This window comes from Aphis gossypii, chromosome 3, assembly GCF_020184175.1.
Source record: "Aphis gossypii isolate Hap1 chromosome 3, ASM2018417v2, whole genome shotgun sequence".
Classification (NCBI taxonomy): domain Eukaryota; kingdom Metazoa; phylum Arthropoda; class Insecta; order Hemiptera; family Aphididae; genus Aphis; species Aphis gossypii.
Window position 1 is genome coordinate 28,683,271 of NC_065532.1, and position 26,046 is coordinate 28,709,316.

At 26.4% G+C, this 26,046-nt stretch overlaps 4 protein-coding genes across 10 annotated transcripts in view; 2 read left to right on the forward strand and 2 right to left on the reverse strand.

The window, feature by feature from the left end:
* The window catches only part of LOC114127699 (uncharacterized), a 169,878-nt gene extending 162,722 nt beyond the window's left edge, over positions 1–7,156 (forward strand). For 3 of the 4 annotated variants that reach the window (XM_050203254.1, XM_050203255.1, XM_050203256.1), the window contains 2 exons: positions 337–481; positions 551–2,665. In XM_050203254.1, the coding sequence (XP_050059211.1) occupies positions 337–481; positions 551–740 (335 nt within the window). In that variant the 3' untranslated portion in view covers positions 741–2,665. Of the gene's footprint in view, positions 1–336; positions 482–550; positions 2,666–5,184 lie in introns of those variants that run through there. The other variant, XR_007604889.1, reaches the window with a different exon arrangement.
* An 892-nt stretch (positions 7,157–8,048) lies between these two features.
* On the forward strand, positions 8,049–10,861 carry LOC114127696 (UDP-glucosyltransferase 2-like). Of its 2 annotated transcripts, XM_027992020.2 has the most exons (5): positions 8,569–8,730; positions 8,814–9,003; positions 9,430–9,649; positions 9,725–9,944; positions 10,005–10,861. In XM_027992020.2, the coding sequence occupies exons 1-5, from the start codon at positions 8,705–8,707 to the stop codon at positions 10,291–10,293; spliced, it is 945 nt and encodes a 314-aa protein (XP_027847821.2). In that variant the 5' UTR covers positions 8,569–8,704; the 3' UTR covers positions 10,294–10,861. The 2 variants fall into 2 exon arrangements, with proteins under 2 accessions (XP_027847820.2, XP_027847821.2); XM_027992019.2 differs by having other exon boundaries at positions 8,049–9,003.
* A 3,349-nt stretch (positions 10,862–14,210) lies between these two features.
* LOC114127679 (UDP-glucosyltransferase 2) lies at positions 14,211–18,011 on the reverse strand. Its single transcript, XM_027991995.2, has 4 exons — positions 17,094–18,011; positions 14,976–15,195; positions 14,691–14,910; positions 14,211–14,628 (listed from the first exon to the last, which is right to left on the reverse strand). The coding sequence occupies exons 1-4, from the start codon at positions 17,913–17,915 to the stop codon at positions 14,343–14,345; spliced, it is 1,548 nt and encodes a 515-aa protein (XP_027847796.2). The 5' UTR covers positions 17,916–18,011; the 3' UTR covers positions 14,211–14,342.
* A 2,123-nt stretch (positions 18,012–20,134) lies between these two features.
* Positions 20,135–26,046, reverse strand: part of LOC114127678 (UDP-glucosyltransferase 2) — a 31,757-nt gene continuing 25,845 nt past the window's right edge. For 2 of the 3 annotated variants that reach the window (XM_050203259.1, XM_050203258.1), the window contains exons 2-6: positions 24,611–24,727; positions 23,253–24,168; positions 21,458–21,677; positions 21,176–21,395; positions 20,135–21,113 (exon numbers count right to left, since the gene is read on the reverse strand). In XM_050203259.1, the coding sequence (XP_050059216.1) occupies positions 20,828–21,113; positions 21,176–21,395; positions 21,458–21,677; positions 23,253–24,104 (1,578 nt within the window). In that variant the 5' untranslated portion in view covers positions 24,105–24,168; positions 24,611–24,727 and the 3' untranslated portion in view covers positions 20,135–20,827. Of the gene's footprint in view, positions 21,114–21,175; positions 21,396–21,457; positions 21,678–23,252; positions 24,169–24,610; positions 24,728–25,173; positions 25,350–26,046 lie in introns of those variants that run through there. The other variant, XM_050203261.1, reaches the window with a different exon arrangement.

The window sequence follows — 26,046 nt, forward strand, 5'->3', positions numbered from 1 at the left end:
TTATTAATTATATTTAGTATTTTAAATCATTTGAAACAAATTATACGATATAACGATATAACTTTTAATACATTTAGCATATACCCTAAATCCACGTTAAAACAACGATTTTAAGTTTTATGAATCGATAATCAATATTTTTTAAAATTGTCTGATTTTTTTTAGGTTTTGACAATAATGTGTAGGTACCTAGTACGTTTAGTACCTTTATCATATTTTATTTGATATTAAAATTGTCTAAAATATTATAAAAATAATTATTGCGGACGCATTAAGTACATTTCCAAAGATATTTTCGTATTTTTCCCTAACTATAAAATATGTGTTATACCTTAGGTCCTTGTACAGCATGGAATATAAGCATTCATGAGTATTCTGAAAGATCAGATGACAAAGCCGGACAAGTATTATACACATTCTGCCCCAGAGATAAAAATGCAACCAACACGCTGCCGTGGCAAATGAATATTGTAGTAATCAAGTATGTTATTTTAATATAATTCAATAAGTTTCAAAACAAATTATTAAATATAACAATTTTGTACTCTAGGCTAAGAGCAATGACACAGACTCCACCTCAATATTACATTAAATGGAGATCAGATGTCGATCGTGCCAGACTATCCGGATCGACGGCCCATACTGCCGCTGCTAATAGATCACTAAAATTAACAAACAATTGGACAATATTATTAATTACCATCATATTTGTTTACGTAAAACAAATGAAAAACAGTTGAATAGTTGCCAGTATGAATAAAGGATGTTTTACATACGTAGATTTAATTAAAGGTGTCTATAAATAATAAAATTGGACTATAAGCAATTATTTTTGGTTCTGACTGTTAGTGTTTAATTGATTTCGTGCCAAACTTTTAAGTAAATATTTTGTTTAGTAACTTATTCGTTTAAAATTGTAGATAATCTGATAATTTACTGAATATTGCCATATCATCAATTGAATGATAAAATCAATAGGAAAATTCTACTTGCGTCTATCATTTTTTGTTAGTCTTTTGTTTGTATAATAATTAAACAACGAACATAAATAATTATAATATAATCGACACTTCATAAAATTTATATGATGTTTCATATAAATTGTTTGTATTATTATAATTCAATAAAATTATATTATATTCACGAATAATATGCAACATTTTTAATTCACAACAATGTATGTACTTACATAATACGATATTATAATTATTGAAAATTATGCAACTTCTTTGGAAGCTGTCTTAGTTCCAAAGTATGTATGATGCCTAATAAATTATTGTTTCAAAATAAAAGTTATAAAAACATTTCAGTTAGTATGCACTTCCTATACCATTTTGTTAAAAGACTAGAACAAAGTAATCAATAAATATATTTTTATTTTTCTAATGGTTTTAATAGATTGATTACATAAATAGTATTAATCTAGTTTGGTATGCGACTCTTATGAAAACATATAATAAAAATATTTAACTATCTAATTAATATTTGTTAAATTCTATAACTGTAAGCTCTTGCATTTATATAATTAATTTTTGTAAAGATTATGAGTTTAGAGATTCCAGTTTAAAATTACGTTTTATGATTTAAATGATAAATTACATTTGATACCCGATAAGGTATTATTAAAAGAAATTACCTAAATAAAATAAGAATTAAATGAAATATAGAGGGACATATTTTATCATTTTCTCAGTGATAATAAGGAAATAAATAATCAAGCAAAACTTTAAAGTTATTAAATGTTTTACAATAAAAATCCTTTACATCTTTTTTTTTGCAAAAAATAATTTACAAATGTTTTATTTTATACTTTAGTGCAAAATTCTTTAACCTTAAAATAAAACAATTTAAAAAACTATATTGACATAATGAAGAGATTAACTCTCTTTCATATTTTATATTTTTAAATAATCGGTTGACATTCAAGTTTCACAGCATTTTCAGAATGGAAACATGATAAAATATGCAGGCAAGGTATAAATATTATGCATTTCAAGATAATAAATATATTATTATAATATCAATCACGATGTTAAACTAATAATAATATTAAATTTATAATTACTTTACACATTGTTATTAATTACAAAAAATTGTTCATTTAAATTTAAGATTTTTAAAATGTATAATGTTTAATTTACTGATAGGTGTATGTAGTAGTTGTGTACAATAATTAAGTATTAAAAAAATATTGCTGATATCAGCCAGCCAAAATGCACGATAAAAAAGTATTAGAACTTGCTACTTTTATCTGTATATTTATACATTACTATAGTAATTTTATTATAATTAGGTAAAAAAGTATTTTTTTTTATGTTTTAATTAAATTAATTAATTAATTTAATTTTATGATACAATGTAAATAATTTTAAATAAACTAATAATCATAACAATACTTCTAAGTCCTTATTTATTAATTATTAGACAGTTTTTGACTGATCTATTTTCGTTAAATATCTTATATAAAACAATCTTACAAGCATAATATGTTTATGTATAATGTATATAATATAATAATTGTTGATAAATTATATAGAAAATCATAGCAAAATGTTGACTATTGGAAAAAATGTTCAAAAGTGTTTGAAACTTATATAATTGGCCAATATGTGCAGTGAATTGTGAATAAATTGTTTATTATATAATAAACTCATTTTTAACGCTACGATATTTATAATTTATTATAATACCTATATTGTATCTTAATAAATAATTTGCTATATTTTATACTTCTCAAGTCAGTCTACTATAAATATACTAAGAAACATACATAGTATCAAGTATAAATCATAAAATAAAAGTATATTATACATAATTTCAAAAGTATTAAAATGTACCTTCGATAAAACGATATGCAACTAGTGAAGGGATAAAAAATCTTATTAAGGTGTTAATTATAAAACAATAAGATTTATATACGGTAACGTATATGTAACGGCTTAACGGTGTCTAAAGTAGTACATGATAATATTTCAGAAATAATAAACATCATTTTTAAATACATTTTATGAACTTTTTGGGTAAATCTATACCAAATATTATTAAGTATTTAAGTATAATATTATTATATACCAATGAAAAAATACAATTTATTATATTATTATAAAACACGAGTAGCTTATATTGGAAAAGTATCACACTAAAAATCTATTATAGAATTAACAAAAAAAAAAAAAAAGCGGGTGAGTTCCACTCAGCTGTACATTAGGTGCCGTGTGTATCACTATTAGGTATTAGGTATATATTATAGGAGTGCTAAATTTTAAATCAATGATAGGTATCATTGTATACGGAAAACGATTCTGAACGAAGATGATTTGCTAGCCTAGAATATAATTTCCAGTGGTTGGTAAAAAAGTGGTTTATGTTTTAATGGCTTGAATACACCAAAACTTAAGTTCTTTTATAATTATTGCAACCTAAACTCATGGAAAATTTTGTATTAAATTTTCAACTCTTAGCTACCTAAATAAAAATTTTATGAATTATACCTACAAAATAATTTGCAAATATTCATGATTTTGACGAATTTTTTTAGTATTTGAAATTTAAAGGCTAAAAAATAATTGTGCTTATGTATTCTTATAATTTTTTAATCACTATAAGAATAACTTACGAAGAACTTTGTATTACATTTTCAATTATTTTGACTCAGTCAAAAAATTTTATTAACACTTCAAAAAAAATGTTCAGAAAATCTAAAATTTCAGTTTTCTATAAATACCTAGCTCAAAAAAAAAATCTAAATATTTTGAAAATTAAATCATGTAAGAAAAATCCAATATATATAATTGGTGACATTTTTAATTATCTACGACTCATAGTTTTTGAATAATAATAAATATTAAAAATCGTTTGAGGATAAATCGTCATCGTAACGCTATTTCATAAAAATTTAAAATTCAAAGGCACTAAAAATTTTTCCTATAATGTTGCTTCAAGTTTTCTCTAAAGCTACTTGAAAGAAAAATTATTGAAAACTAAGTTTTGAATTTTTTAACCTAAGATATAAACACAAAAAATTTATGATTTTTTAACTTCAAAATGACTTGCAAATTTTTGCAATTTTGACATATCTCGTAAAAAATTAAACTATTAATGCTTATAAAAAAAAAAAATAACTTTGACTAATGATTTTTTTTTTTATTACAATAAGAACAAAGAACAACTCATAATGAACCTTATATAACATTTTCAAGTATTTTTCAATATCAAATTTTTTTTATGGACACTTCAAAATAAAAATTTTCAGAAAATCGAAAATTTCAGTTGTCTATAAATAGCTCAAATATTTTAAAAATGTTGCCATTTATTCATAACGATAATATAAACATGTGGTGAAAATTCCAAGTATTTACAGTGATTAGTTTTTGAATTACAACCATATGAAAAAATTGATTTGGTCGAATACTGGTTTTGCGGAAAATTCCCGTTTTTCGTCACTTTTTTTTATTTTTCTCGATTTTTTTGAAAACCGTTTGAAAATGTTTACATTTGACCTCTATAATGCAACCCTTGTTATTCATTTTTTCAATCAGAAATTAGCCCCAAAGTTTGAAATTGAAGCATTATTTCGACTATTTATGTACACAGACACAAAAACAGAAAACAACTCCGTTCAGAATCTAAAAGTTAATAACGATTTACTTGACAAAAAGTTTATTGTAATGTTTATTTAATTAAAATAAAGTGTAATTTTCTAGTAGAATTATAATAATGATATATTATTATAGTAATCCAATTATGTACATTTTTGTTTTTATATATTATTAATCAGAATATCAGATGAAAATAAATCTGAATTCGCTAAGTGAATAAATTCAAACTTCAAACAAAATTATTGTCGTATTGTTTAAGTAGGTAGAGACATAATTAACGAAACAATTTAATATTACATTATCCAAACAAAATTTTTAGGGAATTCGTTACTGAGTTTGTTTTATAAAAGTATTGTATACAGTCTATACCTACTAACAATGATAATATATCTATGTTGTAACATTTTTACTTTGATTTATTGAATGTTAATTTCTCAAGTCTACATAATATTATGTCGAAGTTAAAAGAATATTTTGCTCACTTAATCAGAAGAATTAATAGTGTTGCGTCAATCTCAGAAAATCAAATATTATAAAATATGTTAAATACATATACCTGATTAATTAATATATTTTATTCTTTCAGTAATTTGGCCCGTTTCGGTTGGCGGATAAGTGGCCTTCTCATCTACATAACTAGAAAATCTACTGGTGTTAACATAGGTACAACTAAGGCTTGTACAAACTAAGTTCAATTTTGAAATACCTGACTGTCCTGACTAATATATATTTTGTAATGCATTATGTACCATGCATTTATGTAAAAGCCAGCATCCATGGTCTGCGTATTTTTCAAAACAATAAAAATATATTATATTAAAACAAATTAGTTAAAATACCAAGTACAATTTATTGTTGTTAATAAAAATAAACAGACATCTTAGTTTGATTGGCATACAATGATTGTATTTTCAAATTGTTAATTCTAATATTTTGATTAGTTTTAGTCTCTATTAAATTTTTTTATTTTAAATTAAATTCTTGACCAATAATATTTTAAGTTTAAATGTTGAATTTATTACGGCATAACATATTATCTGGGCCTAATTTATTATTTTATTAAATGCTTGTTTATTTGAACATTAATATTATATTAATATTTTTTTTTATTGAAACTTGTAATCAACTTATTTATTTGTCTCAAGTCTCAGCCATTAAAATTTACTATTTAGGAACAAATCATAGCACCCTTTTCAATAAATGTATTTATAAATTATATTTTTAATTGTCTTTTAAGTATTAAAAATGAAATATTAAATAGAACTATGTACTTAATAATATAGTTGGTGAACATTTTTTATATTTTCAATTGGAAAATCTATAAGTGATATTAGCAGATTACCAATTTCGACATTGTGATTTATGACAAGTTATAAACAGCATATTATTTACTATACTGGCATAAACTAATTTTCCATTAAGAAAGAAACAGTAACTCAGATTCTACAATAAAAAATTTTAAAATATACATTTTATTTACCTTCAAAAAATATGCATTAAGCTCAATATTATATATTCAAAAACATGCAAAATAAAAATAGTACCATTTTCATCACAATAATATAAAGCGCTGACCTTACTTACTATAATTCCATTAAAATTTTACAAAAAAAAAATATGCTCTTGCTTACAAATTCTATCCTGTTTATAAGTGTAATAATATATTAAAATACATTGCACTCGAATAAAACAATTATATGAAAATATTGTCATGTATTCTCAACTTATTTCATCATAATTAATAGTATAGACCGTTATAAAATAATAAACTTAGAACACTTATACTAAATACCTACACTAAAAAAAAATGTACACTAACAAAAAATTACAGTTAATAACTATTCATGTTAATATGGATTTAGCTATTATGTATGTATAAAATTACTTATTCGATTACTGAATTATCACATGTATAGTAAGTATTTTAATAATATCACTCAGTTCACGTTCAAATAGGTAGCATGATTTTATTTACAATCTAAACTTTGCACTATAAGATTTAAATTATAATTAACTTATAAGTGGACACTAACGCCGTGCTTGTACGTAAGTACTCATAGAATGACATAATTATTACAATTATACAAAGTCAATAATAAAAAATAACACTTTAATATGACTTTATCTATATAGTATAATTATCGTGAATAATTTATACTATACACCATTGAGATAAGACATATTACTAATCACGTCATATGTTTTAAAAAAACGGCAATATTCAGATATATTTATAATATTAAAGATGACAACATTCTATTGAACAAATAAAATACCAAATTTGATATCAGTCATATGTTTCGTTAATTAATTTTTATTGATTTAAATGAAAAAAAAAATGATGGGACAATCAGTCCGATGACTTTATCACACATCTTTAATACTAATGCTTTCCTGGGAAATTGGAAAGTAATCAATTTACGTAAATATTATATTTATGATTTATCAATTATATTTTTTAAATTTACATATAACTTAACTCTACAAATATAATATTATGATTTTGTGAATTTTTTTCTTTTAAACTTTTAATCTTATTATAATAATATTTTTTGAAATTTTTCTTTTTGCTTTTTTTTCGATATTATAACCTATACTCCTAGCTAAGACCGAAGTGGGACAAAGATAACCCACCTCTCCAAACAAAACCACAAATTCACTTAACTTGCAAACAAATGAAGAAAACTAGTATTAACCCAAAAAGAAAAATACACATACCTATTGTAGCGTGCCACGTACGAGCAACAGTAAAGATATAGTATATCAAGTAGATTAGTTTAAAAAAAATGAAGACTGATGAAATATTTCTAAGTGTTTTTTATTGAAAAATATTCTAAGTCCAAAAGGTACAATTATTGAACTGGGTGACGTAAGGTGCTCGCTCTAACTCTGGTGGATCACGTCTAAAATGTGCCTATTCAAAGCCCCCTTATCTATATCATCCAGGGACTCCCGTGGTACCTGCAGATCCCTGCTGGTCAGTGGCACGTGCGGCCTTCGCCTTCCCACGCTCTGTGTCAATCATATATAGATGATTTCCTGTTGGGTCATAAGTGTACGTCAACTATATATCTATAATATTCTACCGGGTAGAAAGCGTACGTGCGATGATACCTTTTTGATTAATTCTTACCCTTCATTTTTAGGTCTAAAGTTATTGAAATTACCAAAATTACTGATCCGTACTTCATCATTATCATAATAGCCCAATTATAATAAAATTTGCTACTCTTAATGTTTGGTTATTGTTGGTTATGGTATGGAGTTTATGTATTATATTTAGTGTGTAGTATCAGAGCACGTTGCAATATTATAAACCAAAATATTTGCACGTGATACATTTTATCTATTATAGTTAACTATAAATAAAGTTGGATATCTAAACACTTATATAATAGTCATATGTAGACAGTTTTATATTTTTATAGTTACACAATATTAAGTAGGTATACTGCGTTAGTATATAAAGAGTGCGGATGGTAGACAATCGACATTATTTTCATTTTACAACCAGTAAATGATACATACAGTTCACAGTATCTAATTAAATTGAATTAATAGTTATATTATAGAAATGAATATATCACAGAAGTCAGTAGTTTCAATATTAATTTTCACATTATTCAGTTTTACATTCATTCAACCAGGAAATGCCGCAAGAATATTAGCTATAGAGACGTTTGCAGGGAAGAGTCATTGGAATTTTATGAGTGCTGTGCTTCGAGCATTGACAGACAATGGACACAATGTTACAGCATTTACACCATTTCTTGACGGAAATCGAGAAAATTATACAGAAATAGATATGTCTAGTATGTTTGAGATAAAAATTGGAATGGATGTAGTGAAAAAGAGACAACAATTCAACAATCAGCTTATGTCTACTTCATATATGATGAAATTAGGCAGACAAAATTGCGAAATATTAAATAAAAACGATCAACTAAACAACATTCTGGCAAATAAATTGCAAACTGATTTCGATGCAATTATCATTGAACCTGGAATAATTTCTCGTTGCTTGTCATATATTGGAAAAAACTCAACCCTGCCAGTGATACACACGAGTCCAATTCCAATAAATACTTATACGGAACGTATCACTTATGGTGATATCCATAACCCTGCAACGGTATCAACAATGTTGTTTCAATTCGCTATTCCCAAGACGTTCTTTCAACGGTTAACTAATACACTTGTTTTTTTGTATACCAGTACAGTAATCAGATTTCAAGAATTCTTACTTCAAGTAATCGAATCAAAACCTTACGATTTAAACATAATAAATCCCCCATCATTGGTTTTTACGAACACTCATTTCATAAGCGACAAACCTAGACCAACCCCGTCAAATGCTGTTCATGTCGGTGGAATTCATTTAAAACCATCTAAAAAAATACCTCAGGTAACAATTTAATATAAAATTTATAATACAATCTTAAATAGGTAATAAGTTTCTTAATAATCAATATATTTTTAAATACCAAGTCAAAAGAAAAAAAGAAAAATTCTCAATATCTCAATACCTAATGTCCTAGAAATATAACTCATACAGTTTTAGATAAAAATTGAATAAATTATATAATGTAGGTACATAAAATATGATACTAAATTTTTCATACTTTTTTATTTAAACTACAATTATAATTATATTGGTAATTGCAATAAATTACCCAATTGAGTATTTAACGCATAACATTTAAATTAAAAATTAAACTAAATATATATCTGAAATAAGAAATCCTATTTATCCCTTAAACCGGGCTTGTGGCCTTGTTAAAAAGTCATTGAAGAATTTTAAAAGCAAAATAAACAAAACTATTGGTTCCAGGATATATTGGATTTTATTGAAGACTCTCCACATGGAGTCATTTTATTCACATTTGGTTCAACTATCGCAGTGAATTCACTCCCAAGAAATATTTTAACTGCATTTAAAGAAGCAATAGCTGAGCTTCCACAAAAAGTTTTATTAAAATACGAGGGAGAAATGGAAGATAAACCAAAAAATGTCATGACGATAAAATGGTTGCCTCAACGTGATGTTCTTCGTAAGATGTTTCAATAAAACAAATGTTGATACTTAAATTTATATTCTTCATTAATTTGTTTTTGATGATTTACAGTGCATAAAAACATTAAACTCTTTGTCAGTCACGGTGGAATATCTGGATTGTACGAAGCAGTAGATGCTGGAGTACCAGTATTAGGATTTCCATTATTCGGTGATCAGCATAGAAACATTGACAATTTAGTCGAGTCAGGCATGGCAGTATCAATGGAATTATTTTCAATAACTAAAGACACTTTTTTAAAAAATGTATTGGATCTTGTTAACAACGACAAGTAAATATTTGTTGATGACTTATATTTATTGGTATTTCTAATATAATTTTATTATTTTAGATATACACGTAACGCAAAAGTTGCTTTAGAAATATTTAAAGACCGACCAATGTCACCGGAAAAGTCTGTTGTTTACTGGACAGAATATGTTATTCGTCACAAAGGAGCAGAACACCTTAAATCTCAAGCACTTAATTTAACGTGGTACCAATACTTTTTATTGGATGTAATCGCTTTAGTTATCTTATTTATTTGTATTGTTGTGTTAATTGTTTTTAAATTCCTTAAATTTATTCGCAAAATTTACACGAAGATATATTCATCATACACTAAATTAAAATCTGATTAATATATTTACCAACCCCGAGAGGTGCTCAAACAGAAATTTTGAAATTTACGATGGAAATTTTTATTTATACATAGTTAGGCACTTAGTCATGATTGTTTCCATGGCAACAGACAAATGACAGAAAGACAGATTATATTATTATTGAAACTAATAGCAACTATCTATAAACGAAAATTACCATAGGTAGTAAATCTCAAAATGTTTGTCAATTTTATGCTCTTTTTACCCTTTAACATGCGAATTTTGAAAAATCCTATACATAGTAAGTAATAAGTACATTTGCTGAAAATTTCAAATAAATCGGTTCAGTAGTTTGGCTGTACGTTGATTCCACCTATCATTTATATAAAACGATATATTAATTTTGATAATGCTTTTATGTAAAATATATAATATACATTAAAGTATAAGTAAAGAAAAATAAGGACACTTTTATTTGTTTAAAAAATATATTTCATAATTATTATTGTACATAGCATGTGTTCTTCTCTTGTAAATATGTACCTATATGAAATTTACATCATTTAACTTAAAAATATGTATAAAAAAATTTAAAAAAAATTATTTTATTTGTTTTATTGTTATTATTATTATAAATAAGATACCTCGTGATCGTTTTTCCAGTGGTGGGTTTAAGGGATGTGGCTAAGGGGGCATTACCTAAGCTATCTACTTTTTTAAGGCGAGTATTATGGTATATCAGTAATAATTATTATGAAATATCGTCATTGAATAATATGGTTGTTTTTAGATATTAGAATACTTGGCTTCAAGCTTGTTTTAGATTGTTTTTTTGTTCGATATCTGGATAAAGATAATATCGTGGTTAATAGTAATAGTATTATTACATAATATTATTATGTTCAAATATATAAAACTATAATTTATAACACATTTCAAAATCGACTTCTATTGTAGCTATGAACACTTATATCTACAGTAAATTATAGTTATACCGAAATATCAAGTTTCACACAATAATAAAATTTACTTTATTTCCATGTACGTATACCCGGTGTACTGATAGTCGGTTTAATTGTTAAGGTACGTTTACATATGAGCACAAATGCGGACGAACTGAAATGAGCACGTTCCAAACATGAAAATTATGCGCAATGTGTAAACACTCTGCTAACTGGCTCAAATTTGCTCAAAGAAATTTTAATTTAAATTTAGTTGACGATTTTTCGTCCACATGTCGTATTTAATTTCAGTTTTCTTTAAAATTGTCAATAACTATAAAGATGTATTAATTATCTTAAAAACCTTAATCTTTAAATAAAAAAAATAATTAATAACTTTATTTCAAAGAAGTTATCTACCAACTACAGTAAAAGATGGTTTGATTCATTGTCTAGATATACTATTATAGTATTATCAAGTATTACTCCTCATTGAGAAGGTTCACTTGATACTTATTGTACATCAGTACAGTATTTTAACCATATTTTGATAATAAAATAAATTCAAAACCATACACAACAATTTAGCATATTTTGTAGGCTTGTAAATAATAAAATAAAGTGTAACAATGTATCTAATACTATCTATTAATATTTACAAATTAATAATAATATGTTACATAAATTTAACTATTTTTGGCTACCAAACTAGGTATTTAAACTATTCATTGGATAAATATTATTCAAATTCCTAATAGACAAAAACATTTTAAATCAGTACAGTGTATAATATACAGTGATTATTATAAAGTGATACAGTGATATTATTAAATTAAAAATCGATAGGTAATAAAACGTAATAATCATTAAAACTTACGTTCACATAACTAATGATAATGTTTAAAATTTGATTCTTTATGGAGAATTGTATAATAGATACAAACATTTTATGATGTATTTTTAATAATGCTATACCTACTATTAAAATTAATTTTACCTGATAAGTAAGTACCTAGGTCCTAGTTCTATATAAAAGTTTAAAACACGTATATAATACATAATTTAGTGTAACTTCTATAAGAATAACGTGTTATTTTAAGTATGTTTATTCTATACAGAATTCTTTCCACCACTTAATATTACAGTTGTTGTTATTATATAATAAGTCAATAATTTTCAATACACAATTTTATAACACATATTCAATATGTACCTGACTTAATGACTGCTGTTGCGTTTTAAAAAAAATAAAAATAAATAATAGTAGCAATGTAATATTAATACTTGTTAAGTTATTAAGTTCAAGAGTAAACGGTTTCATCCTTTAAAGAACGAATGCAGCTACAGTATAGATAAAAAGCAAATATGAAAATACATTTATTAGATAATAGTGCTTTCAATATTATTGAGTATTGTATTTACATTTTACATAAAGAAAAACAACCATATAAATGCAGAAAAATAACTGCGTCATAATCGCGATCAAGGATTTTCTTTTTATGGAAAAAATTTAATTAATAAAATTTATGGAAAAAATTTAATAAGTATTATTTTAAGATTAAATAAAATAAAAACCCATGTATTTGAAAAATGAATAACATAAACATAAATATCTTATAAATAAAAATGAATCGCAAAATGTGTTGGTAAGCGCATAACTCAACAACCCCTGGACCGATTTGGCTGAATTTTTTTTTAAATTGAAGAGCTCATTGCGGAAAAGGTTCATACGGACGAAAAATTTGAAAAAGTTATCAGGTTTGAGAGACGATATGGTGATGAAATTACAGAGGCGCCATCTGTTCAGCAAATAGTAAACTAAATTATTTTTGGTAGTCAATGGTAACCATTTAAATAAAATAAATAATTTATTTAAAATGTTATAGCAAGGTTGTTTTTAATAATGCAAGCAAATAGACGTACAAACTAAAATCGTTGTCATAGTAAAAAAGAAATTAAAAATCTAAATATATAAAAATGGAGGCAAAAATGTATAAGACAATGTATAACTGTCACTGCAGTTCAGCAAGAAAATAAACTATATTAATGTCGCTATTGATTATGATTGAATATAATAGTTACAGATCTGTTGTTATATTTTGTTAAAACCATATCAACAAAAAAAAGAATTATCGAAATAAGTCAATGTCCACAGTAAATTTCAAATTCACAGCAATAGACTAACATAACAAGTTATACTAAGTTTTATTGTTTTACCAAAAGGCAACAATACAAAAACCACGAGATGGCACATTATTGTATTTTACCCACTGTAAAAAAAAAAAAAAAAATGAAAAAACTTTGAAACTTAAGTGTTAGAAATTATAAACTTCTTATACACATCTCGCGGGGTCCGCAATCCACCACGTGTGGATTGCCTACATGATAATATACTGCTCTCATAATCATAAGAGAGTCTCACGGCAACAGTAAGCAGAATGACTATAATATTATGACTTGAGTAACTCACTGACTGATAAACGTAGAACCTGAACAATGATAGATCGATGCTTACAATTTACACGGTACATTCGTAAAATCGTATCACAAATTTAGTGTGTAATAACTAATAAGAAAGCATTTTACAAAATTCGCATATTAAAGTGGTGCTTTCACAAGATTTTCGAGAATCAAAACAGTCAATGAAAATGTCTAAGTTTTGAACACTGTTAAACCGAATAGTAAATAACAAATTAATCAAAATTCGAATCATATTATATAGAATTTGCATTTTTAACGGGCAACGAAGTGCACGGGGTCAGCTAGTATATAATATATATATATAATATTATATTGTATACGTAACACAGAATCTATGTAATGCATCTAAAATATTATTCTTATGCAATAAAAGTAAAAAAATATTGGCGGAAAAGTAATAGATTTATATAAAATCGATATAATTAAATAATATTCCCAATTCAATTAAATAAACTCTATGACGTTATGAAATCAACAGTTATGAGCGATAATAAAATTGAACATAATATTGAGGATATCAAACAGTACAAAATATAATACATAAAAAAGTAGTTTATTTGATTTTTTTTTAAACATTTAAATATTAATTTATTTTTGATATTAACAACTATCAATATTATAAATAAATTGTATTATATAATTAAATAAGACCATATAGATGTCTAATTACTCTGACTTTGGTTTGATAGTTTGTGAATATTTTAAACATTTATAATATACAATTTTAAAAACTTTGTAAGTAATGAAAATAACTAAAGCGATAAAAATTAGAATAACAACAATAACATCCAATAAAATGTATTGATACCACGTCAAATTAAATGCTTGAGATTTTAAATGTGGTGCACCATTATGACGAACTACATACTCTGTCCAGTAAACAACTGATTCTGCTGGTGACATCGGTCGGTCTTTAAATCTTTCAGAAGTGATTTTAGCATTCTTCGTGTATCTATAACAATGTAATATAATAAACAATTAATTCGGTATTTATCGTATTTACTGCTAACTCACTTTTCATTATTAGTGAGTTCTAAAATATTGTTTAATAGTTCATCTTTTTGAATAGTGAACAGATCCATAGACATTCCCATTCCTGCTTCAACTAAGTTATCTATATTTCTATGTTGATCATAGAAAAATGGAAATCCAAGAACAGGAACACCTGCATCTACAGCTTCATATACACCAGATATACCTCCGTGGCTTATAAATAATTTTACATTAGGATGCACTAAAATATAAATTTAAGTATAATTATACTAATAATATTGTCATATTTTATTCCAAATATCTTACGAAGTATATCACGCTGAGGAAACCATTTACTCGTCATTACATTAATTGGTTTATCTTTCATTTCTCCTTCGTACTTCCATAATATCCTCTGAGGTATTTGCCCAAAAGCTTCTTTAAACGCATTTTGAATGTGATCTGGTAATGTTGACATTGAAATGACTGAACCAAATGTAAAATAAATCACTCCATGTGGTGAGTTCTCAATAAACTCAAGTATATCCTTAAATTAATAATAAAAATAAAAAAGGTAAGTATTTAAAAATAATATTTTACAAAATTTAATCACAATTTACAACAAATTCATAAAACACTCTGAATATAGTAAACCAAATACCAGATTAATACTTATCATATTCATATAATCTATAACAATGCTCCAGGAGTCTGGTAAAGATTTAAAAATGCTCGTACATAATATGTAGAAACCAATAATTAAATAACTGAAAAGATACACGTAAGTCCTAACTGACTATAATACAAAAACTTATTGACAATTTTATTGGATTAGTTTACTTATTACTCGCATTTGGTGTGTTATTTAGTGTTTTTAAATATATTCCTCCAATTGGTATTACATTTGTATTTTGTGGGCAGAGGTCTTGGCATCGTTTATGTAATGTGTATTTATAAATACCATCGACGGTTTTATAAGTTTTACCAGATCATATGGTTGTGGGTCAATTTTTTTCATTTCCATTTTCTGTATTGTTTACCCGATTACTATCGAGAAATGGAGTAAATACAGTAACATTTTGACCATTATCCGACAAAGACCGAAGAATTGCGCTCATAAAATTCCAATGACTCTTACCGGCAACATTTTCTATTGCAAGGATTTGCAATGCATCAACAAATTCATATGTAATCAAACCAGCAAAAATATAATACACTAATAACTTCATTTTAAAATCAATGTGTTCATTGTTACGGTTTTTTGTATGGACTGAATGCTATAGAAGCATTAGATGATTAAATTAATTCACATTCTCATTAATATAATAGTGACAACTTATATTACAAAACCAACAAATGCTTAATGTTTGTTATAATTTTATTCGATATTTATACTATCTAATCAAAGAACATAAGTAGGTAGATGAATATTTTTTTTTATAAATGTCTAGTTGTCTAACCACTTAATAATAAGTTTTATCTCCTATTATTATCGCTTATATAGAAAAATATATCTTAACAGAAATTAATGTTTATTTTAAAACACATCGCTTGTAAAATTTTGGTTGGTCTTTTTATATTTGAACTATACGTAATCTTGAGAAAATTTCGATTTTTTTAGTATTTATTATTAAAATGTCAATTAAAGACTATTTTCTGGATAGAAATAATAGAAAATGTATACAAAGCTCTTCATAAATTATTTTTTTAATCAATTAAAATTTATCAAAAATGTATATTTATTATTGTTGCTTAAAACTTATGTTTTTAAAGATTTTAAAGTTGGATTTTAGATAAAATCTCAAAAATATACAAATCATTTTGTAGTTAGAAATTCATAAAAAAAATTATTTTATATTTCAGATTTGAATATTTAATACAAAATTCTTTATAAGTTAATGGACAAATAAAAAAAAAGTTCTAAAAATCCAAATTATTTTTTTAGCCTTTTTATTTCAAATATTTACAACATTAAAAATGGTATTCGGGAGTTTAATGTAGTTATTTTATTTTTATACGTTTTCATGGTAGAATTATATCAATTTGGAAATTTTGATTATTGGTTATTTCCATTTTTGTAATGATTGTCCAGATAAACGTTACCTAATAAGCTATCTCCGATAAAAAAATGTATATTCCTTTGGTTTTCATTAACGATATAATTCTAAAAAATTAAACAATTGTCAAACAAAAAATGATGTGAATTACTAATCTATACAGTAACACTCTACATTACTAAATACTAGATTAATACTGATCATGTTATAACCAACAAAAATTCACCTTGAGACTGGTAATGGTTTTAAAAATGTTTGTAAACATGTAAAACCAACAATTAAAAGAACTAAAATAATAAACCTAAGTTAGGTTAAGAGGTTAAGAGGTTAAGTTAAGGATACATAAACTTGTGGATAATTTTAATATATAAATTAAATCATAACTTACATTTGGTATGCTATTTGGTGATTTCAAATGTATTCCTCCAACTTGAATGAGATTTGCAGACAGAGGTCTTGGCGCATCGGTTATGTAATGTGTATTTATAAATACCAACGATGGTTTTACAGATTCCACCAGATCATATGGTTGAGTGTCAATTTTTTTCAGTTCCATTTCTGTAAATATTAACTCAAACAAACTAAAACCCAAAATGATAACATTTGATAATCGTTGATAAAAAGTTTTAGGTACTGCGTGGTGAGACATAAGATGAGATACTGTTGCAGGATTAGACACCTCTCCAATTACAGAGTGCTCCATATAGGTGATCATCGGCGAAGGAATTACGTATATCAGTGACAAGTTTAACTTGGATGCTACATAGGATGAACACTCCGACGACAAAACTTCAGTGATGAAAATATCATAGTTTGATTTATCACTGTTTAATAATTCTTGTATTTCCTTTTGTTCGTAAACAATATTGCAAAAATCTCGAGTCATATTTATGATTAAAGGTATCATATCTGTAGGTTTTTCAAACATGTTTAATAATTCTACGGCATCCATTCCGACTTGTGATGGTAATAATTCCAAACTGATTTCTGTGTAGTTGCTCTGATTTCCAACGGGAAATGGAGTGTATACGGTAACATTATGACCATTTTCTGACAAAGATTGGAGAACTGCACTCATAAAATTCCAATGACTTTTAGCGGCAATATGTTCTATTGCAAGGATTTGCAATGCATCAACAGATGCATATGTAATAAAACTGGTAACAATATAATACACAAACAACTTCACTTTACAAAACGACGTATTCATTGTTACGGTTACTTTGAATGGACTGAACGTTATAAAAGCATTAAAAAAATAGAACAATAGAACAGTGTCAATTTATATACTATTACTAACAAAGTATACTTAATATTTTTACATACCTTTTATACCTACTTAATATGTTCTACAAGTAGGTATATGAATAATATTTATTTATAGGTTTTTAGTTGATTAACCACTTAATAGTAGTCAATATCGCATCTACTTCATCTCTTATAGAAAAATATATCATAATAAAAATTCATATTTTTTATATGCAGTTTAAGTAATAATTTGAAAAAATGTATTTATTGAGTCTAAATTTAATCGTATTCATACTTAGGAGTATTTTTAAAATGCATCTGTGAAAGGTATTTTCACTGTCATCATTATGGACATTTTACAATAGAAATATTCAAAATAATATTCTTTAGTTAATCATGTTCCAAATTGAAATATAGTTTTTCTTGTATGTTTCTTTATATTTTGATCGAAAACACTCTATCAGCATATTATTATATCAACATGTGTTTTGTTTATTTATTATAGATATTGAAGTCATTTATTTTACTTTTTACATCATGATAGGATAATATATTTTTCAAAAAATATTGCATTTATTATATTATTGATACTTCATAACTAAAATAATATATATTACGTTTACAAATTAAGTTTTTTTTATAAAGTTATTATCATTACTAAACAAATTTCACTTTTTTTTTTTTCTTAACTAACCATTACTTAACGAAGTGATCACCCTCACAATAATAAATAAAAAATTTAAGAAACCTGTGTTGAAATGTTTCTAACGCGTATCTAGTATCACGATATTCCAAAGCCAAGTATCTTGTATATTATAGTATCGCGATACTGATTTTTGAGTAACATATCCATCTCTAGCTATAATATAAATATAAGAATAGTAAGCAACTTGAATTACCTCATTATAAAAAATACCTTTTTCATTAAAATGCAGAACATTAGTACAAACACAAAATCTTATGATGTATTGTTTTTGTTGTCTTATTGAATAATTTGTATTATATTTTATATTTTTAATAATTTGATAATTTGTGTCCCCATCAAAAACCTAACCGTTAAAAAATTCCATACTAATAAACACTTAACAAAGAAAATCAGCTTCATTTCTACTTGCATGAACGTAAAACATTTTTATTTTTATTGCTAAATAGTCGACTATTTGATGCATCAAAATATGTCACTTGTACATTGAATGCACTTCATTCATCGTTGTCAGCACCTGCTAATAAGTGATAACCAGATAAATTTTAAGTACAATCATTCATTTTTTGGTATCAATATTTTTTTAATGAGTTACAAAACATAATATATAAATATATCATAAAATATATTTAGCATAGACATGATTGATCGATTTCACTAAAAAATGTTTTTCGTGTGTAATGAATAATAATTTTTAATTCAATTCAATTTAACATATAATAAATTACAGTAACTGAATCCTCAATGGCCAGGTACACTTAGCACTGTACATCAGAATAGCAGTTACTGCACCATTATTTTTTAAAGTAATAAAAATTATAATTATATTGCAACGTGCTCTAATACTTATATTAAATATAATATATAAATTACTACATTCCACAGCCAACAATAACTTAAACATTGGGGGTGCAACAGACAATTTTTATGATAGAAGTATAAAAAATATTACTATAATCGGATTCTAAAAGCGAACAGGAGATTAAGTACAGATTTTCCTAACATATTAACATAAATCACCAACGGCGGCGGAGCGGCGTAAGAATGCTGAACGCGCCGACAATAGTACATAATCATAAATTATACTATGTGGCGGCATCGTTCAGGGTCAGAGACAGATCATCGCACGTATGCTTGTCACCCGGTATAAAATATTATAGGCACATAATTACCACCCGATAGAATGATATGAACATTGTTTGACGCGCGACATTGTGCGGATAACGCAGAGGCGTGGGAAGAAGCGGATGCAGGTGACGCTGACCATCAGGGATCTGTAGGTACCGCGGGAATCTCTGGATGATATATAAGGGGGCCCCGAATAGGCGCATTTCAGACGTGATTCACCAGAGTTAGAGCGAGCACCTTCACGTCACTCAGTTCAATATTTATGTCTCCTGGACTTAGAATATTTTTCACAGTTTAATTAAATTAATTATTTGGACTTAGAATATTTTTCAATAAAAAAACACTTAGAATAATTTAACCAGTCTACATTTTTTACAATTAACCCATTCAACATTACATCATTTGGTTGCTTGTACGTGGCACGTTACAATATAAAAAAAAGCTGCACTTGTAGGTAATAAAACAAAGTGTAACAACATATCATACAATAACGATAAATTTTTAAAAAAAAATTAAACTTACAAAACAATAATATGTTACATAAGTTTAGCTGAATTTTACTATCAACCGAAATAAACTAATATTTGAATATTATTTATTATCTAAGATCTTAATAAACGATACACATTTAAAATCATAACAGTATACATGAAAACATTTAAACAGTCATAGTAATTAAATTAAATTAAATTAAAATATTATAAATTTTATAATTAAATCGTAAATTAATACTGCTGTTCTTAAATTAATAATGAAACATAATAAACATTAAAACATATCAGCTCGTTATCAAGAATTGGTTTATAATACACATAATATTATGGCTTGTTTTAAATGGTATGTACTACTGTCATAAGTTTTAACTTAAAAAGTAGTTCTTTATAAAATATCAATTAAACATAAATAAATAAAAATTTGATGTTACTTGAGGAATGATACGAATGATATGAATGATGTGAAAATTAAAGTATGTTTATTGAATTCTGAATTCCTTCCCACATTTTATATCACACTCGTTATTATGTAGATAGTTAGTTTTCAAATTATTCTGATTTTGGTTTAATCGTTTGAGAATTTTTTAAAAATGTATTATATATAATTTTAAAAGCTTTGAAAGTGATAAAAATAACTAAAAAGATAACAATTAATATAACAGCAACAACATCCAATAAAATGTATTGATACCACGTTAAATTAAATGCTTGAGTTTTTAAATGTGGTGCACCATTATGACGAACTACATACTCTGTCCAGTAAACAACTGATTCTGCTGGTGACATCGGTCGGTCTTTAAATCTTTCAGAAGTGATTTTAGCATTTTTTGTGTATCTATAATAATGTAGTATAATAAACAATTAATTCAATATTTATCGTATTTACTGCTAACTCACTTTTCATTATTAGTGAGTTCTAAAATATTTTTTAAGAATTCATCCTTTTGTACTGTTAACAGATCCATTGACATTCCCATTCCTGCTTCAACTAAGTTGTCTATGTTTCTAGGTTGATCGTAGAATAAGGGGAATCCAAGAACAGGAACACCTGCATCTATAGCTTCATATACACCAGATATACCTCCGTGACTAATAAATAATTTTACTTTGGGATGCACTAAAATATTAATTTAAGTATAATACTAACAATATTGTCATATTTTATTCAAGAGATCTTACTAAGTATATCACGCTGAGGAAACCATTTACTCGTCATTACATTAATTGGTTTATCTTTCATTTCTCCTTCATATTTCCATAAAACTCTCTGAGGTACTTGTGCTAATGCTTCTTTAAACGCATTTTGAATATGATCTGGTAATGTTGACATTAAAATGATTGAACCAAATGTAAAATAAATCACTCCATGTGGTGAGTTCTCAATAAACTCCAGTATATCCTTAAATCAGTAAAAAAATAGTTAATTTTATACTAGTTATCACTGATCATGCAACAATATATGGAGTATGTTCGTTAGAGGGCTTCTACATAGTACACTCCGGACAACGGCTAAGCTCTGCTTAGACGGCTAAGGCTCTAACACCAATTTAGCCGCCGAATTGTGATTCTTAAAATCATCTTCCGGCATGGACTCCTCTCGACATAACGAGGAGTCCTCAGAAAACAGTTCTTTTCAGGACTCGTGAACTTGGAATATGGGCCTCCAGCTCCATATTCTTCAACTTAATATAGAAGGAATCAGCAAAGCAAAATCGGACTACTTAACAAAATTGCTATATATCTATAACATCGACGTCTTACTCTTAGAAGAGTTACATACAGCTGATGAACATTAACTGTAGCCACGCGGTAACATTCCAGGATATACATTCGCTGCCGCTACCTATGACCGTAGATACGTATCTGTGACACACATAAAAGATAGTATCTCAAACTGGAATTTAATACCTAAATCTGTTGTGAATGATATCTCTACAATAACAGTTAGTGTATCTGGGATCCTCATACATAATACATACAAACCACTTGCCGTAGACTGGACCGGACCGGTAACTTCCCCACCATATTGAATCACCCTGCTATTTAAAACGGTGACTATAATAGCCACCACCAATCATGGGAATACACTGATAACAACCTTAACGGAGATCTGATATATGAATGGCCCTCCACAAAAAAATTGTATTTAATATACGACGCAAAGTAGGGCTCCTTCCTTTCATTTGGGCAGATGGAATAGAGGGTACAACCCCAATCTCTGCTTCGTAACTGAGAATTTCAACAGAAGACTTTTTGGTTGCTACAGACAGGTTCTCAATGCATTTCCCAACTCTCAACATCGCCCAGTATTTGCACAAATTGGTCTCCAAATACCAATCATAAATTCTATGACAAAACCGAGATGGAATTTTAGAAAAGCAAATTGGGCCAATTTCACTGCTCAATTAGACGACAACATCCGCTAGATTCCCCCAGAAATAAAAAACTACAATCGCTTTCTAGGAATTGTTATGTCTACAGCAAAACAATAGATCCCTAGAGAGAGAGCACTCGACGATGATACTACTAAAAAAACTCTTAGATTCATTAAACAGCGCCCATCATAAACGATGAATAAGTACAGTAGAAGAACTAGATTTCAAGCACTCTAGCAGAAAGAGCTTAAATCATCCATTCATTCACCATATATAATCAACAAATTTATTCCACCATTTATAATGTTAAACTTGCTAAAGTTATTCATAAATTCACAATCATTACTATGTTATTTTAATTATGTGAATACACTATCTACAATTACTTAAGTCTAAATTATAATTATGTTAATAACATACAATATAGAATAATGAATAAAATAACAACAAGAATGGTAATGATTTGAAAATTTTTGAAAATATATAAACACCAAGGATTAAAAAAACTAAAACGATAGACCTGAGTAATAAGCTCATAACTAACATTAAATAAACTTTTGGAAAATGTTACTATATCAATTTACATTATAATAACTTACGTTCGGTATGCTATTTGGTGATTTTAAATGTATTCCTCCAACTTGAATGACATTTGCAGGCAGAGGTCTTGGCGCATCGGTTATGTAATGGGTGTTCATGAACACCAACGACGGTTTTTTAGGTTTCACCAAATCATATGGTTGTGGGTCAATTTTTTTCAGTTCCATTTCTTTATATATTAATGCGAACAAACTAGTACCCAAAAGAATAAAATTTGATAATCGTTGAGCAAATGTTCTAGGTACTGCATGATTAGAAAACAGATTTGATACTGTTGCTGGATTCGGCCCGTCTCCAAATACACTATGTTCGATGTGGGTAAGCATTGGCGAAGGGACTACGTATATCATTGGCAAGTTTGTTTTAGAAGCTACATAAGATGAACATTCTGACGAGGCTGTTTCAGTGATAATAATATCATAGTTTGATTTACCACTGTTTAATAATTCTCGAATATCCTTTTGTTCGTGTGCAATATTGCAAAAATGACGAGTCATGTTCATGACGGTAATTATCATATCCGTAGGTTTTCCAAACATTTTTAACGTTTCTATGGCATCCATTCCGACGTTTGATGGTAATTCCAAATTGATTTCTGTGTAGTTACTCCGATTTCCAGCTTGGAATGGAGTGTATACGGTAACATTATGACCATTATCAGACAAAGATTGAAGAATTGCACTCATAAAATTCCAATGACTCCTAGCGGGAATATATTCTATCGCAAGAATTTGTAACGCGCCGACAGTTTTATTTGTTATCAAACCGGCAATAATATAATACACAAATAACTTCATTGTATAAAACGACGTGTTCATTATTACGGTTACTTTGAATGGACTGAATGGCATAAAAGCATTACTCAAATATATATTCACACTCTGATCAATATGACAATGCCAACATATACATATACTATAAAAAACAATTAATACTTAATATTTTCCATATTTTTATATACTTTTTATACCTACTTATTATAAAACATAAGTAGGTTTATGAGTAATTTTTATTTATAGGTTTCTAGTGTTGCCTAACCACTTTACAATAGGTTATATTTCATAGGTATTTAATCTCTTAAAAAAAAATAAAATGATTAAATAGAAATTAATGTTTATTTAAAAAAAATATTGGTTGGTATTTTTATATTTAAATCAATAAAACACTGTTAATATTAGTTAGCTACAGCTAACAGATTTTTTGAATTTCGAATATCAAATATTTCTTTAAAAATATAGATAACATATAAATTATAGACACTGTACTATAATTTCACGCTAATAATTATAAGTACCTAGGTATTTATAATAATAATAATAATATAATAATAATATACTTATAATACTTAGGTACTTACTATTTTAAAAAGGTGTACCAAATTGAATTTTTTTCAAAAACAAATAGTCATTGATACGTTAACCCAAGACTGCATGTTATTGTTTTTATTACGAACTGTTTTTAGATAGTTCTGAAACTAAAAAATATGTAAAAATACTTTAAAATATTTCTTTTAGTTTTATAAGTTGAAAAAGTTGAAAAAGTTAGTTGTTGTTGTAAATTTTCCAGCAGCAATTATAAAAAATTCTTTATCAAACAAAATATGTTTTCTATACATAATGAAAAAAAACTAATTTATATTATCAAAATTAAAATAACAAAATACGCAAAAACATGTCATTGAAATGCGTCAAAAAAGTTATACATCCCGTGTAGTGCTAAATACTGTTGCGTATGAGCAACAGCCGTGCATTATTGATTTACAAATAAAATATTTAACTTATCTGTATAACCATGGAAATTATCTCAAGTTTAAATAATATAATAAATTAACAAGGTTAATAATTTTTATTGTTATCCATAGACATATTTTACGATTCAAAATGATTGAAAAAAAACTCTGAATATCGTCATTAACCTTACCTTTGTACCGGTCTATCGCTAAATAGATTTAATTTTTCCAATCATATACACCCATAATATATCAGTTTGAAAAAAATCACGTTATATAATATTCACGGTAAATGGACAGTTTGTACTATCTATTGTTTGAGTTGCATATCGCGGACACTTTGTACGGGGAAACAAATTGGTGAAATTCGATCACGGTCGTTTTGTACGCTATAAATAAACCAGGAAATATATTTTAAAAAATGAGATAAAATTTAATTGTTCAAAACTTTAAATTGCGAATCATGATCGCAATCGGTATGATATAAGTGTTTGGTATCATAGTATTAGAAGTATTAAATATGAAGTATTAACCTATTCACTCTAAAATAATAGGTATAAAATGAACAAAAACCAAACAACTAATCTAAATCTAAATTTTTTTATAAATGGGTATGAATATACCATTTCAAGAATATTCGTTGGAAGTGTTCAAAAGTGACGATTCCCGTTTACGGAAAAATTACTACAAACCTTTATAAACCGATGAGTATTATAACTTATAAATCATCTTTGCAATTGGATGAATGTTCTAGTCATCTAAACAAAAACATAAAAAAAAAACCAAAATACACAAAATAGAATTCACGAAGCCTGTGTACAGCACGAAAATAAAATAATAACAAATATACAATTACTTGATATAATTTGCATACTTTCAATTTTTAAATGTATTATGTATATATTATAATTTAAAACTTATAATTGACAGTGAATGTTTTAAAAATTCAAGTGCCTGTGTATAACACGAATTGATGAATAAATTACCATAACTATTAATATTATTATTAATATTATTTATATTTGTTAACTACCTGTGTTTTGTTATAACAAATTATGTTAAAC

Excerpts from the sequence above, each read along its gene's own strand:
- LOC114127696 (XM_027992019.2), top strand. The coding sequence starts at position 8,173 with ATGAATATATCACAGAAGTCAGTAGTTTCAATATTAATTTTCACATTA. Across the intron at positions 9,004-9,429 it reads CATCTAAAAAAATACCTCAG|GATATATTGGATTTTATTGA; the intron begins GTAACAATTTAA and ends TATTGGTTCCAG. Across the intron at positions 9,945-10,004 it reads GATCTTGTTAACAACGACAA|ATATACACGTAACGCAAAAG; the intron begins GTAAATATTTGT and ends TTATTATTTTAG.
- LOC114127679 (XM_027991995.2), bottom strand. The coding sequence starts at position 17,915 with ATGAATACGTCGTTTTGTAAAGTGAAGTTGTTTGTGTATTATATTGTT. Across the intron at positions 15,196-17,093 it reads CACCAAATAGCATACCAAAT|GATATACTTGAGTTTATTGA; the intron begins GTAAGTTATGAT and ends TATTAATTTAAG. Across the intron at positions 14,629-14,690 it reads GAACTCACTAATAATGAAAA|ATACACGAAGAATGCTAAAA; the intron begins GTGAGTTAGCAG and ends ACATTGTTATAG.